This window comes from Charadrius vociferus, unplaced genomic scaffold (genome assembly GCF_000708025.1).
Source record: "Charadrius vociferus isolate BGI_N301 unplaced genomic scaffold, ASM70802v2 scaffold291, whole genome shotgun sequence".
NCBI lineage: Eukaryota > Metazoa > Chordata > Aves > Charadriiformes > Charadriidae > Charadrius > Charadrius vociferus.
In genome coordinates this window covers 571,411-585,858 of record NW_009646958.1, presented here as the reverse complement: position 1 = coordinate 585,858, position 14,448 = coordinate 571,411, and the positions used below count along the sequence as shown (strand labels likewise).

The 14,448-nt window shown below is 40.0% G+C and overlaps 3 protein-coding genes across 4 annotated transcripts in view; 2 read left to right on the top strand and 1 right to left on the bottom strand.

Moving 5' to 3' along the window:
* Nucleotides 1-150: 150 nt before the first annotated feature.
* Nucleotides 151-4,241, top strand: RAB8A (RAB8A, member RAS oncogene family; the record flags this gene model as incomplete). Its single annotated transcript, XM_009895175.1, has 7 exons — nt 151-218; nt 440-500; nt 874-951; nt 1,393-1,482; nt 2,157-2,222; nt 2,778-2,828; nt 3,763-4,241. Coding segments are annotated over 7 exons (507 nt in total), but the record flags the coding sequence as incomplete, so codon positions are not given.
* Nucleotides 4,242-8,579: 4,338 nt separating this feature from the next.
* On the bottom strand, nt 8,580-12,939 carry CIB3 (calcium and integrin binding family member 3). Of its 2 annotated transcripts, XM_009895173.1 has the most exons (6): nt 12,889-12,939; nt 12,552-12,586; nt 10,750-10,861; nt 10,232-10,379; nt 9,127-9,322; nt 8,580-8,638 (listed from the first exon to the last, which is right to left on the bottom strand). In XM_009895173.1, the coding sequence occupies exons 1-6, from the start codon at nt 12,937-12,939 to the stop codon at nt 8,617-8,619; spliced, it is 564 nt and encodes a 187-aa protein (XP_009893475.1). In that variant the 3' UTR covers nt 8,580-8,616. The 2 variants fall into 2 exon arrangements, with proteins under 2 accessions (XP_009893475.1, XP_009893476.1); XM_009895174.1 differs by lacking the exons at nt 10,750-10,861; nt 12,552-12,586 and having other exon boundaries at nt 8,617-8,638.
* A 94-nt stretch (nt 12,940-13,033) lies between these two features.
* FAM32A (family with sequence similarity 32, member A) overlaps nt 13,034-14,448 on the top strand; it is a 2,359-nt gene continuing 944 nt past the window's right edge. The window contains exon 1 of the mRNA XM_009895203.1: nt 13,034-13,044. Within this exon, the coding sequence (XP_009893505.1) occupies nt 13,034-13,044 (11 nt within the window). The remainder of the gene's footprint in view (nt 13,045-14,448) is intronic.

Sequence of the window (14,448 nt, the reverse complement as noted above, 5' to 3'; positions counted from 1 at the left end):
GTCTCCGGCCGGTCCTGGTCTCGCTGCTGACCGCGGCGGTTCCTCCGTGCGCGGGGGGGAGCAGGCGCTGCCGCCCGAGAGAGCGAAAACGCAAAGCAAAAGCCGTAATTTGGTCTTGGGCAGTAACGGGGAGTAATTTAGTTGTTTCTCTTTTCAGGTATCGATTTTAAAATTAGAACTATAGAGCTAGACGGCAAGAGAATCAAACTGCAGATATGGTAAGGCTTGTCTCCTCGAGTTGGTGTCCGATAACCGGGTGTCCGTGCGGTGGGCGGTGCTGTTGTTGTCCGGCCTTTACTCCAGTTGTGCTTTTCAGCACTTTACGATACCATAGAAATGAAAAGATCGTTTGAGCGCATCTAAAGACTGGTTCTACACTTTGCCTTGAGCGTGATGGCGTAGGTGTTTTGCCTGAGCCCCCGTGTTCTGTCTGTTGCAGGGATACTGCCGGGCAGGAGCGATTTCGGACGATCACAACTGCCTACTACAGAGGAGCGATGGTAGGAGCGAGATGGGTGACACGGCAGCTCACCGGGGGGGGTCAGCTGTCATGGCTGGATCAGACGGGTTTGATGTGGAACGCACACAACCGTCCCGCTGCCGGGTGGAAACTGCCCTGCTCAACACGGGGAGCGGTGCTGGAACCATGGGGCAGCACCTGGGACAGGTTCCCTCGGCAACCCGTGCTGTAAATACGCGTCTGCACACCTTATCTTGCAAGGCACAGACTGTGATTTAACGTTACATAGAATTATGAACCAACTGTTCTAAAAATACTCTTTGTTAAATTGCTCCTTTCTGCTATGGATGAGTCTTTAACTCTTGCTTAAACTGACGCTCGCTGAAACAATCTGTCTCCTTCTTAATCTTTAGGGCATTATGTTAGTATACGACATCACCAATGAAAAGTCTTTTGAAAATATTCGGAACTGGGTCAGGAATATTGAAGAGGTAATTTCTTTATTTACTTACTAAAGCTGCTGTTTTTTCCTCCAAAGGTAGTTGAAACTTACTCGCTTCAGAAGTTTCTTCTGAATTTGTGTGCTGAAGGAAACTTGGAAAATAAGTTGAATGAAAGTCAGTAATACCTTCTGGAGTGTCTTGGTAACCGTCACTGGTTGTGCTGGCACACAGAGAGTGCCAGCTGGGGGGACTGCAGCCCTTCTAGTGACGAGGGGACCTCAAAGTTGATGTTTTCTTGCCGTGACAAGTGATGCGAGAGCTGTCCTTGTGCAGGACACACGCTGGGGTTTGCAGAGCCCGTAGACCTGCTGGAGATGCTTAGCACTGGCATCTCGCTGTGATGCGCTTGCCATGTGCCTCATCTTTCTGACAATATTTGTCTAAAAACACCCGAGCTAAACTCCTTGCGTTGATCTGTTTCTATCTCAGCACGCGTCGCCAGATGTTGAAAAAATGATCCTTGGGAACAAATGTGATGCAAATGACAAAAGACAAGTTTCTAGAGAGCAAGGGGAGAAGGTGAGTGCCGCAGCTTTAATGTATTTCAACTCAGACTTTTCAGAGCACAAAAATTGCCTTTGTCACTGTTTGGGTGCCCCTTTGGCACTTCAGTGGTACTCCTGAGCGGAACTATTGAACGTTTCCCAAGCTGAAGCTGCAATCCATTTCCCCACTCTGATTAAAAAAAAAAACAAGTCTGTGTTAAGAATTCTTATTGATTATCTGATCAATATGTGTTAGGTGCAAAGCAAGGAGTTGGATTTTTTTCATAGAAAAAAGGAAGAAAAAGCATGCTAGAGTTTGACATTTAGGAAATGTCTCTTTCTGTCTGAAAGGCACTGAAATAAGGCAGACAGGATTGTCTTTTCTGGCACCACATGTTCCTTAGTCAAGGTAGAGAAGGTCTGTCTGCGCGCTGCCGATGTTACAAGACTGACAAGATCTATGCAAGGGAAAACTAAAAGACAAAGGAGCAGATTGAAATGTGCGCAGGGTATAAAACAGCAGAACAAAGCCCAGCAAGAATAGATGCTAATAGGAGTGAGATTTAGTTCCTAATTTTCACAAATTGTTCTGCTTGAGTAAATCCCCAAGTTGCTGTGACTGGCGCCGGGGGCAGATCCTGTGCAGTTGGCTGTATTGAGAGCTGCTCCCACCATTATCCAACTAACATGAAACCTGCTTTTGTTCAGCTTGCTGCAAGTTTCGGAATTAAATTTATGGAGACCAGTGCAAAAGCAAACATAAACATAGAGAATGTAAGTACTGCAACCTTTCTCTGCCATCTATTGTCTTATTGTGCAACTGAGCGGCCAGAACACTTGCCCGTCCTGGTTGGGTGCAAAACTCAGCTGGTGGGTACTGCAGATGGGTTATTTAGTACCTATCCGTGCATTCCACGAAGGCGTTGTCTAACTGATGTTATGCTAATTTATTTAAATTGAACTTGGTGCTTAGAGCATACTGCAAGGGTGTTGCAGCAGACTGCGTTACAGCAGTGCACTTAAAAACTCGGTTCCTGTCTTTGCATTCAATAACGTGGTTGATAAAGGGCGACGTTTTCCCACTCGCTGAAGCCTGGATGTGCCCCACTGTGGGCAGCACGTGCTTTGGGGTTCTCGGGCTCAGAAAGGAGGTAGCGGGGTTAGAAAAGGAGCATTAAAACCTCGAGCCGGGGGGGGAAGACCTGAAAATTTGACATTTTTCAGGAGTTCAGTATATGTAGAAACTTGGGAAGGCAGCTTATTGCTAAAAAAAATTATTAGAATGTATTTTATTAACTGAGTAACACTTCACTGTTTTACTTGTCACAGGCATTTTTCACACTTGCAAGAGATATCAAAGCAAAAATGGACAAGAAGTTGGTGAGTAACTTTACTTTGTCCGCGCTGTATTTAAATAGGAAAGAAAAAACCCAACCGAAAGCCAAATAGCAAGTGCTGTTTCGCAGTGTATAAAAAATATTTTGTGGTCTCTTTCATGGGGATGCACTGAGGGTTATAGAAGTTTATTTTTAATTTTGTCAAGCTACACTCCGACCTTGGCTTATAACTGTCTCTGCATTCCAGGAATTAGCTGCAATGGTTCAGGTTTTCTAAATAAAATTGTCTTTTATTTGTTTTATTGAAAGTTAAGTGAGTAGTAGAGCAGTTTAATGATATTTCTTGCTCTTGCAGTCTGAAAACCAGAATCATATAAATTAGACATTCAGGAGGCTCACTTCATCCTTCAGGGTAGTCTTCAAACTAGCGTGTTTAAAAATAGGTAAAGAGCTAATTTTTTTGCTAACTTTAGCAAAAGCGTCCTGAGAAATGATTGGGTTGTCTCTTGTACAACAAATAAATGTATATCGATGTCAGTTTGTTCCTTATGAAATGAAGCTAATGAAGATTCTTTCTACACTTACTGAGCATTCCACCTTCATGTGACCAGGCGCGTGCTGATAGAGCTGTGATATTTTGGGTCTTGCTGACGATTCCAAAGTGTTTCAGCAAGAGCCAAACATGTCCTGTAATCTTTCTTTTTAAAAAAAAAAAAAAATCTCTGCTGTCTTTGGGTTTATGGAAGGAAGAATAATAGACACAGTGTGTGTTAGTGGAAGCCAAAAGTGGCAGATGCGGTTTTCTGACTTCTCATAGTGGCTGACGTAGGGCTCAGCTGAGTGAGTGAAGACTCCTCTTGATTTTAGCAATGGGGTTTGTACATGGCAGGTTTGATTCAACAAAAGGAGTAGATGAAGTATAGATGCCAGCAGCTGTTAAGTATAAATAAGTAACGTAATATTCTTTGCGTCTTCAGGAAGGCAATAGCCCGCAAGGCAGCAACCAGGGAGTCAAAATCACACCAGACCAGCAAAAGAAAAGCAGCTTTTTCCGATGTGTTCTTCTGTGAGGGACACGGCCTTAATCTGAGCATCCGCTCGGCTGAACTGGACTGTGCCTGTTCTGAGTGAGATTTCCTCTGTCTGTGGACTTAGCATTTTCAACATACCTTGTCACTTTGTGACCATCTGAATAAGAAATTGTTTATTTTAGTAATTGTCTGACTCTTCAATTTTGGAGACGAAACAAGTTTATTTTTGTCAGGTTGCCACTGGGCATGTGTATTGTCTAGCAGAGGGAGTACAGATCAAACGTGACCTGTGATACAGCACCTTTGCTGACAGGCTTCGATCTTTTTGTTCGTATCTGTAATGTATCCAAATTAGAAAGATGAAGTTATGATCAAAAGAAGAAACTGAAATGCCAATATTAATAAACTACAGGTATGCGTACATGATACATGTGCATATCCATAGCGCATACAGATTGATGGCATCAGAACATCCCATCAGTGCACTTAGGTAAGCAGTACAGGCTTACACCTTTTCTGAAGGTAGAAGGAAGCTTTCTGCATCTCCACCTTCTTTGCTACTACAGAGAAAATCCTTTATCTGCCTGTTACTTCTTCAGTTGCGTTGTTCTAGACAATCCACAAGTACAATTGAAGTTTAAAAAAAATAATTCCTCCTCAAAGGAATCTCTATTTTTTAAAAAAACCAAAGTGTGCTGTAAATATAATGGATCCTTACCATCAGGAATTACTGTGTCCATGTTAGACTTGAACATGCTTAATTAAAGTACACCAGACGTGTAGACACGTTGAACGGGAGATGATAGCTACAGTGAGTCCCATGTGAACGATCTGTCGTCTGTTCTTAGAGAAACAGACCCTGGTTGGCACAGGGACTCTTACCCAAAATTTGTAACGTTACAGTGGGCGGCTTTTCCTTCTCCAGCTGAGAACGACTCCAGATCTGTCATGATGTAGAAGCTAGTTTTAAATTGTGACAAGAAAATGTATTGCACTGCTTCCAGTTGTGTGTTCTCATGCACACTTGCTCACATATGCAAATAAATGTTGCACATATGAACACTTTCTGAAAGCAAACTTTTTTAAACTGAGATTTGCCTTGCTGCTGTTTATTGATCATTTCAGATTTCAAGCAGCAACAGACCTATTAATAGCAGGCATCAATGCAAATGATGTTTAGTCCTCAGTGGAAATATTCCATGTATTTATTCCTATAAACACAGTCTATTACATTCCGATGTATAAAATGTAAGAGCCAAGTAAATCTCCAAGGGAGCTAATTGCCCTCCGTTCAGAGGCTGTAAGCCTGACTCTTAATTAGACTGACAAAAGGAGCCAGTAAGAGCCATCTACTTTAGTCTGATGTCAAGTGATTGGAATTATGGTATATTTAATTCAAATGAACATATCAGCTGTGTCCTGCAACTCACTGGAATTGTTAACATGCTTTGTTTACATTGACAACTGCACTTAAGGGTAAAATTAAAGCTGATTTTAAAGTTAATGAATTCACTCACCAGTTTTGTTTTCTTCAAGTTTGTGGTATTGTATTCTGGCCTCAAAGTAGCACTCGTAAGTATTACTGTAGTTAAAGATCTGTCAGATTCATAATTAAAGCTTATAAATCTGCAGCGTGCAATAGGGCTCAACAGGAATACTGCCTGTTTTTCTAAAATGGAAAAAGGAAATTTTACTGTATAAGTTACTGGTTTATAAAAATGCATTTTAAATACTACCAACTCTTTCTTTTTTTTTTAATAGCTAGCAGATTACATTGAGCTCTGTTCATGATTAAAATCATACGTAAAGCTTTCCTCTAACCAGAACCTTATGGTGGGGGCTTTTTTGTTTACTTGTGGCTTTTTAGCGTGAGGGCTTGGTGAACGTGCACCATAGTGGATTACACACAGCTGTATTTGTAGGATAAAATCCTGTTAAGCTACTGAAGAGCCTTCTAGTCAGTATATGCTTCAAAGCGTAGTTAATGCAGCGCTGTAGACAGGACAAGCATTGCTTCTGTCTTGAGACGGGGATGCTTTTAAAGAAAGGCTTTGTGTATGCTTCATGAAATTATTGAGGCAGAATTGGGGAGGTGAAGGCATGTTCTGAATGTTGTTTTCCTACACAAAACAGATCTGGTTTTGGCTTAGTAGTAAATGTGGATTGTTGTGCATCCATCCTTCTACTTTAACATAGCCAGATGTTGCAGCCAGACTTATTTTTCAAAGTGACTGGAAAAATAAGTGGTTAGACTAACTTGATATCACAGGCTGTCCACCACAATACTGAGTGTTGCCTGTTGACGGTGTCTAAATCGATAACTCGTCTAGAGATGAGAAAGGAAACCATATTAATCTACAAGGGATTAAAACTTGAAGGATGGAATTGTGTATTTCACTCCCCATTTTCTAAATCTTAAGATACTCTCTTTGCATTCAAAGCTAACTCTTTGTATGTGAATACCTTTTGTTTAAACTTACGCTGGCTGTTGCACATGTTTATATACCTAATTAATAGCATGATTTCCTCTTACAAAATGATTGGGTTTACTCAAGGAACAACTATATTATTGCCCGATCTCAGGAAGTTTCACGCACTTACTGTGACTACAGTCATCACTGTACTTCTAGGGTATACAGACTGTACACAAAAAATAAATCCATGTAAGCAATATGAAACTTAAAATGCAAATGTAAGACAAGAAAAGGTTAAAGACACTGCAGCTGCATGTATGCTTGGCTATGTGTCGCTAAATATGGACATCAGATCTTGGATAAGTACAATATGTAATTGAAGTTTCCATCACATAATTAAATTCCTGTGTTTTTTACATGAAAGTTATGGAAAACACAATGATCAAAAGAGGTACTGCCTAAATACATACAGTAATGTATTTATATGTAAGCTTTCTTTAACTAAGTAGTTAAAAATCTGAAATTGGATACAAAATTTGTAAAACAGGAATTTGAAGTAGATATGAAAAACTAACAATGTGCTTACTACACATTCTCAGTGTCTAAATGCCACTAAAATTTCAGGTAACCGATTAACACTTGGTTTGTAGAGAAACAAACCCATTTTTGAGCATGTTCTCAAGTTCCCTTACTTTAATGAGTATCATAGAATTCTGTGGTCGACCGTGTTTTTGAGGCTGGTTGCAATACTTGAGATAGTCTTCACCCTTTCGGGTGTAGACCTGTCAGTAGCTCGTCTGTCAATAAACGGTGGAACTGCTGTTGTAACACTTTGCCATTTTAACACTTAGGTTGTCTAGGTCCTATGCTGATAGGCACATCTAATGTTCCTTGACATCAGAGCCTTATGCCAGCATCAGACTTTCAGCCTCAGATTTATAAATCCTATGGATTATTGTAAGTCTCTTTACTGCTGCTGAAAATTATTTGGTGTCTCTCCTTTCATGTGAGATGCTAATCATCTCACTGACAATTGTTAAGGGTTTTATTGTTGTGGTGGCGGTGTCTTTGGCTGATGATCTTGCTCAAAAACTACCGTGGTTTCTTGTTCTCTTGGACTTGAAATGGCTGGTGTTTGTGCTGGAGAGGAAGTGGACAAACAGCTGCGTAGAGGATGGTCTCCATTTGTACTAGAAGTTCGTAGGGGTTGGGAATGAATGACGACTGACTTCTATCTTCATTTATAGATTAAATAAAGACCCGTTCAATTGAACGTTAATGGTAACGTGCAGTCTGATTATTTCAGGCTGCCTTATTCTTTGACCCGTCTCTTTCACTGATCATTGGAGTTTTTCTTTCTGTAGGTAATCCAAGTGTAGCAGGCTGGGCCCTCTAGCCTTTCTGGGGGAGTCATACGCTCTGCGTTGAGCGTGGGTTGGGACTTACGACTTTGTTTTGAAGGGAACATAATGCATCCCAATATTTTTAAAAATAACTGTAAATTGAGTTTTTAGAATGACCACTTTTGGCTGCCACCCTTCCCACATTATAACTGCTTTCTTAAACACTTCTCATTGATTTTCATGTTTGTATTAAAAACAAAAAATGTTGTTTATTACAGTATATATGTTTTTACTCTGTTGTACAGGACCCTGAGCACTGCATAAATAAACTTCTTATGAAAAGAGAGTTTTACAAACTTAGTTTGTCAGTCTTGTTCATCATTCGTGCATATACATTATTATGTGGAAAATAGGGTGTTTCTAAAAATAAAAGAGGAACAGGAACCAAGAGTAGGCTCTTTTGTCTTTTAAAGTGTGTTGACTTTTTGTTACAAATTCTGAAATGGAGAGCTCTTCTCTATATTCTTCGCAGAACCTGTAATGGGCTTCTGTGACACACTAGGAGAACACTTTAGCAAGTTGATGCACTGGACCATTTAAGACTGTTAGAGCTGATCCGAGGAGTTGCTTATGCAATTTTGATGAATTTTGATGTTTCTGAAAGTACTTTCAAGGGTTTTTACTGGATGAGGCATTTTCTTAGGATTTTTTTTTAGAAGGTATAATTTCATACAAGTTCCTTTACTACCTGGTGGTGTCTGAACTTTTAAAAAAATATTTCCCATCTGACCATCTAGGCCTGATTTGTTCTAGCTGGGGGGAAATACACATTTTGTTACAATTACAGGGAAATCTTGACGAAGAGCTTAAGGAATGATTCCTTTTAAAGAGATAAACAAGAGACAGAAGTCTCTGAGTGGTTCATTTACCAGAAGTTGTCCTCTTTGGTCTTCTCACTTTGCTCTCTCGTAGATGGTAATCTGAGGTGAAGTAATAGTTGTTGAAGGTTCAAGAAGTACTTCTGTCTGCATGTTTCACGAGAGTCAGATTCGAATGTGAAATGTGCTATTAAAAAGAGGAAGTAATGATCACTTATGTATCAATCTGTTCAAAGGGATTCACTACAATTAATCCTAGGACTCTATAATAAATTGGAAAGCACTTGCAAAGAATAGGTACATTAAATAAATGCAAGATTTGAGTGCTGCTTTGTGTAAGACATGCATCAGAAACCATATTAAGACTATGTTACACACTGAGTGAACTAATCTCATATACTTATCAATGGAACTTAAGTGCTAATATTAACTTTTTAAGTTACGAGGACTTTTTGTCATGTAAAAAGTACATTGGAGGTTCAAAAAGCAAGTCAAGAAGCCTCCACTCTTTTTCAAGCATTTGTTTTCCCAGTCTTTGCAGTGGGCAGCTCTGCTAGAAACTCTGGGAAAAGTGATGATCTGTAATGGCTGAGGAGATGTAAAACACACACTTCAGAGCCTTCTGACAGAAAAACTAAGAGCAATTTTGTGTTAGAAATTAAAAGCAAATATTACCTGAGGAAATCTGGAGCTCGTATTATCATATGCTGAAAGTCTTCCAAAGACAGTTTGCCGTCATTGTCCGCATCAGCTTCATAAATCACCTTTTCACATACAAGGCTAACTTCTTCTGGGGTAAGTTCATTTCGGGTTAACTTGTTAACAGTTTTCTCTAGATCTGATTTGCATATGTAATCATCATTGTTAAAATCTGTCAAAAGAAACAAAATGCATTCAAAGTGACAAAAGTCAGCATTTTACATGGTTGACTGCCAAGACCTAAAAGGAAGGGTTTGGTTCCTGGACCATAAGGTATTTGTATAAGTAGAACTTTCAAATCGGAAATTAAGTCTTGCAGTTACCCATATTTGCTTGTATAAAATTTCAATAACAAAACAAAAATCCTGGAATCATTTCTTCTTATCTTACATAAGGGTAACAATTGTAAATAGTTTAATGGCTAAACATAGTCTAGCTATAACTTAAATCATTCTAGCAAATCAGTACTACTGAACTACATGCAAGAAATAGCATGAACCTAAAGGAAGAGAAGGGGCTCTTCAGTTTTGCTGAGAGTCCACTTTTTTTAACATCTTTGCTGAATCATGTAAAGTTTAAATCACAAAAAAGTTGGCTGGTTTGTTTGATATATTGTTTGGTTTTAGCTGATCATGAACAAAGTAACTGAAAATGGTACTGTAAAACTAAATCTTTGTATTTTTCCTTGGAGAAAAATGCTAGAAGTGTGCTTCCCTGCCTCCCACCTCCCCCTACCAAAACCACCCTACAGATTTATGGGCAGCCAAATCCCTTGTGCTGCGCTTTTCCAAGCGGCCCCTCGGACAGAAGTATTTCTTGAATGTTTATCAGCTCTTGAAAACTGCAGATAATTTCAGGTTGTAAATTTTGTAGTAAATCCTAATCCTAAATAACTAAGAGAAGAGTAGAGACGAAAGGATAAAGAAGACCAGAAGTTTCTAGGAGAGAGAACAGGCATTCAAATGCATTGAAAAGAAAGGCTGTATTAAAACCATACCTAACTAGAAATCATTATGGTGATGAAGCTGCATGAAGCTGCAGGATTTCCCCGAAGTTTACTTTTTATGCGTGTCTCACTCACCGTAAATTTTAAAAGCATAATAAGCTTTCAGGTCTCTGGGAGCCATTTCACTCAGCACTGAAAACATGTCCAAAAAATCGTCTAAAGTCATATTGCCGTCTCCGTCCTCTGAGAAAACTTCTGCTATCCGCTGGCGGAAAGGATTGTCCTGGGAAACAGAACGCAGGAACAAGGGAAGGTCATCTTTACTAACATTTATTTCAGTGCAGATAACACATAATTGGAGTGAGATTACTTCTCTTGTAACCCCTTTTTGGCAAATACTCCCCTTTCTGCTATTATGTTCTTGTCTAATGTTGTATCAGAAGTAGACATAACTGCGGCATTCTTTAACCTTTGTGCAATTTCAGTGTGTTTTCAGGGAATCACTAGAAGGTTCCAGAAATACTTTTAACTTCAATAGCCAAAATTTAATTGTATTTCAGCCTCCAAACAATTAGTATTAGATGAATTATTAAAAAAGAGTAGATTAAACTGAAATGTGTCACTTGATTCTAGTTGTGTTCCTTGCTCTGTACCTTCAGCTCTGGCATGCTGCCAATGAGTTCATAGGGAAGTGTCACGTCTGGTTTATCTGTGTAGTCGAGTGGAACTAGCTGTGGGGCTAGGTCCCGGTATCTGTAAAACAGCCTGAAATAGAAGGAAAGGCTTGTTTAGGGAACACTGAGAACAACGTGTTTGCCTTTTCCATATCATTCTTCACACTTTGCATCCTTTACCAGACAGATGATATCAGTCGCTAAATAACATTTAGTATCCTCTGTAGTTGTTGGTGAGAGAGACAGTATTAAAAAGAACGGCATAGTGTAACTGGTGAAAAATACAAAGCCTTCATGCTTACAGAACAATTAGGTGAAAATGCTCACACAAGTCAGGCAGCCAAACCACCAGATACTGTGTAGCTGAAAAGAGATTTTTACAAAGTTTCAGATTTGCTTCTACATTTCCAGCAATGGTATTCAGGCACATCTTGTAGTTATGATTTATGTGCTTGTGATAACAAGGCACAAGACCTTCAACCTGAAGGTCCACCTGATCAGTTTCCAAACATGCAAAATCTTGTTGCAAGGCATAAGGGATCTGTTTTCCATGTCCACAATGAACGTGACCAAAAATAATGGGCTTCAGCTGGAGCATAAAAGATTCATTTTAAACGTCAGAATAAAATCCTGAATGCCTAAAGCCATGGGCAGGAAGAGAGAGATCAGGGACCAACTCTACCAGGTTTTTATCCACCACAAGTATCTTCCTGTTTTTCCATAGAACTCGGGTTCAAGAGACAGAAAATGTGCATAATAGTGTGAATGTATTCACTACTTTTTCAGCATGCTATGTGCTACAGTAAGGATCCCATTCACGGCTGTTATCAACAAAACAATAGGACAGAATTTTAAAAGGGATCCTTATCAATAATAAATGTCTTATTCATGATACAGTTATGGTTCTGGCCTCTATTTACTAGATGGAAAGGCAGACAGATTTAGATTTCAATTATTATTATAGAACCATTAATATTTTATCCCAGATAGAATTCATACGCAGATACCAAGGTTCTAAAGCAGGACATGTTCTGTACAAAATTGTCACTTGTGCTCTGCCCTTCGGAGAAATTAGCAAAAAAATGTGTGATTACATCTTTGAGAGGTGCAGAAACTGAACACTTCCCTCTCTGTTAGCATGGCCAATGGGTAGGAAAGGCAAATGCAACTTCAATATTATGTACGTTACTATCTAGGTAAGTATTTTTTACGAGAAGAGAACAAGTTGAGGTTTTCAGTGAAGGCGCTCAGCCCCCCATGAACAGAATACTGACCCTGTCTTTATTGGACCCTTTGGCCAGAGATTAAATGGAGTGTTTGATGAGGTGCATGAAGGCTTTGGGAAAAATTCACCTTAGAGTATCAGGATAAATATTTACATGAAGATGTGAAAAAAACATGAAAAAAAATTGACACAACCATTAAGATTTTCATAAACCAGGCAAAGTATCCCAAAGAATACCAGTATACTTCGAAGCATTTGTCATAAAACAAGGTAAGGGGAACATAGATGTCACTGGCAAAGTAAGTACTTGTTGCATTTATTTCTGATAGAGAAACTGCTACGTTAACATAAAATTTAGAATTCTGGCTTAGTTTAGGACAGATAACATAGGGTTTGTACGTTAAAAAAGCAACAAAAATGCTCAGATTGCCCAAAGATATTGCTTTAAATTTGTGTAAATCCATTTAAAAATTATCTTTAAAATACCTCACCCTATATGTAACCTGTCTTTATAGCAATCTGTCCTTTACCCACAAAATGCAAAAACAAGACTCACCTCAGAATTTCTTTCCTTGTAAAGAATGTACAGTCCTGTTAAATAAGAAAAGGTATAACATGTAATGACAGTTTTAGCATGCATTGGCCCAAATTGCTCCCATACAGTGACTTAAATGAAGTTATATTGTAATGTATGTGGCCAATTATTAAAGCTCTCTCTTTTTGACATATAATGAGGAGTATTTTATAATCAGACGTAAGAATCAAACTATGGTACTAAAATCTTTGCTGTAATTTAGTACTCCTACTTAATAATTAAAAAAAAAGATTGTTTTAAAAAAACCTTCACCATTATTCAATGTCCTGTTCAAACAGCCATTTAGTTTGTTTTATACCTGATATGCATCCAGTTGCTCTGGAGTGAAAATGGTTTGCTTGTTGCCCATTTCTAGCTCTGAATGCTGATTCTTGTCCTATCATTCTTTCCTTAAAGGCACCTTTCTAGGAGGTCTGGATATTTAGTTATTAAAAGCTGCAACAATGAGGTTCAGGTACAGCAGAGGATCAAGTAACCAGCTTCCCTATCCCACACGTTGCAAAGTATCATAATAGGAGCATTTCATCAAATCTTTAGTCTGGCTACTCGAGGCTCTTATCCAGCATCACTCACCTGTCTCCTGTGTGCACAACAAAGACTCATGTTACAGTATTTAGCCAAACAACTAATTGCTGCTTGTTTGTGTCTTTGAGGGAGCGGGTAGACTTCATGGATCGTATTTTTTCATTCCTTCAGATATGGTAAATTAACTGAAAACTGTTAGTAATGTCTGTCACCTTTAAGACTTAACACCAAATGCTAGAAATTAGAAACAGTGATGGCAACCCCTCATCCTTTCCTCCTCACTTTTCCCTATAATACACATTGTACACTAATGCTAGTGTAGTTTGTGCTGGAGGTAGTATGTGTAAAGTTTGCACGCTCCCTTTTATTCTGCATTATCTGCTAATACACATTACCACTAGTTAACAATTATTAGCATGATATGATTTATATAGCGATACATATAACACTCAAAATGCATGTGAGTATATAGTTCATACATGTGAACAAAAATGTGATGTTGCAGGCTGTATGAAATACAGAAAACAAGGGTAGGAGGAGAAATAGACAGCGTATGTCAGGCTGCCTTATTTATTGATCAGGGGCAGGCTGTAAAACAGAATCACAGAATGGTGGTGGTGACAGGGCCCTCTGGAGATCCTCTCCTCCACCCCCCGCCAGAGCAGGGGCACCTCCAGCAGTGGCACAGGACGGCGTCCAGGCGGGTTTGGGATGGCTCCAGAGGGGGAGAATCCCCCACCTCTCTGGGCAGCCTCTGCCACTGCTCTGCCGCCCTCACAGCAAAGAAGTTTCTCCTCATGTTGAGGTGGAATTTCCGATGTTCTAGTTTGTGCCTGTTGCCCCTTGACCTGTCACTGGGCACCACTGAAAAGAGTCCGGCCCTGTCCTCTTGCCACCCGCCCTGTAGATACTGGTAAGCATTGATGAGATCCCCTCCCCAGGCTAAACAGACCCGGGTTTCTCAGCCTTTCCTCATAAGAGAGGTGCTCCATTCCCTTGATCATCTTACTTTCCTGGTCATTCCTACCATCCGGCTGGGCGGGCCCCTCTGGTGGAAAATCTATTCCCCTCAGCGAAGAAACGCCGGCCTCGCTCAAGGGTGTGCCTTCAAGTAACCAAAAATTATTCAGAATTTTTCAGCTCGGCGTGGAACAAGGTGTGTGGGGACGGCTGGGGCTGTTTTTTTGTTGTTTTTTGGTTTTATTCTGGCGCAGCCCAGCTTTCTGCACTTCCCTCCGAGGGCGGCTGCGGCCTGTGGCGGTTTCCCCTCACAGAGGGGGCGGACACACCGTTGCCGTGGCAACGGCGCCGCGCACTACGCCGTCCGTCCGTC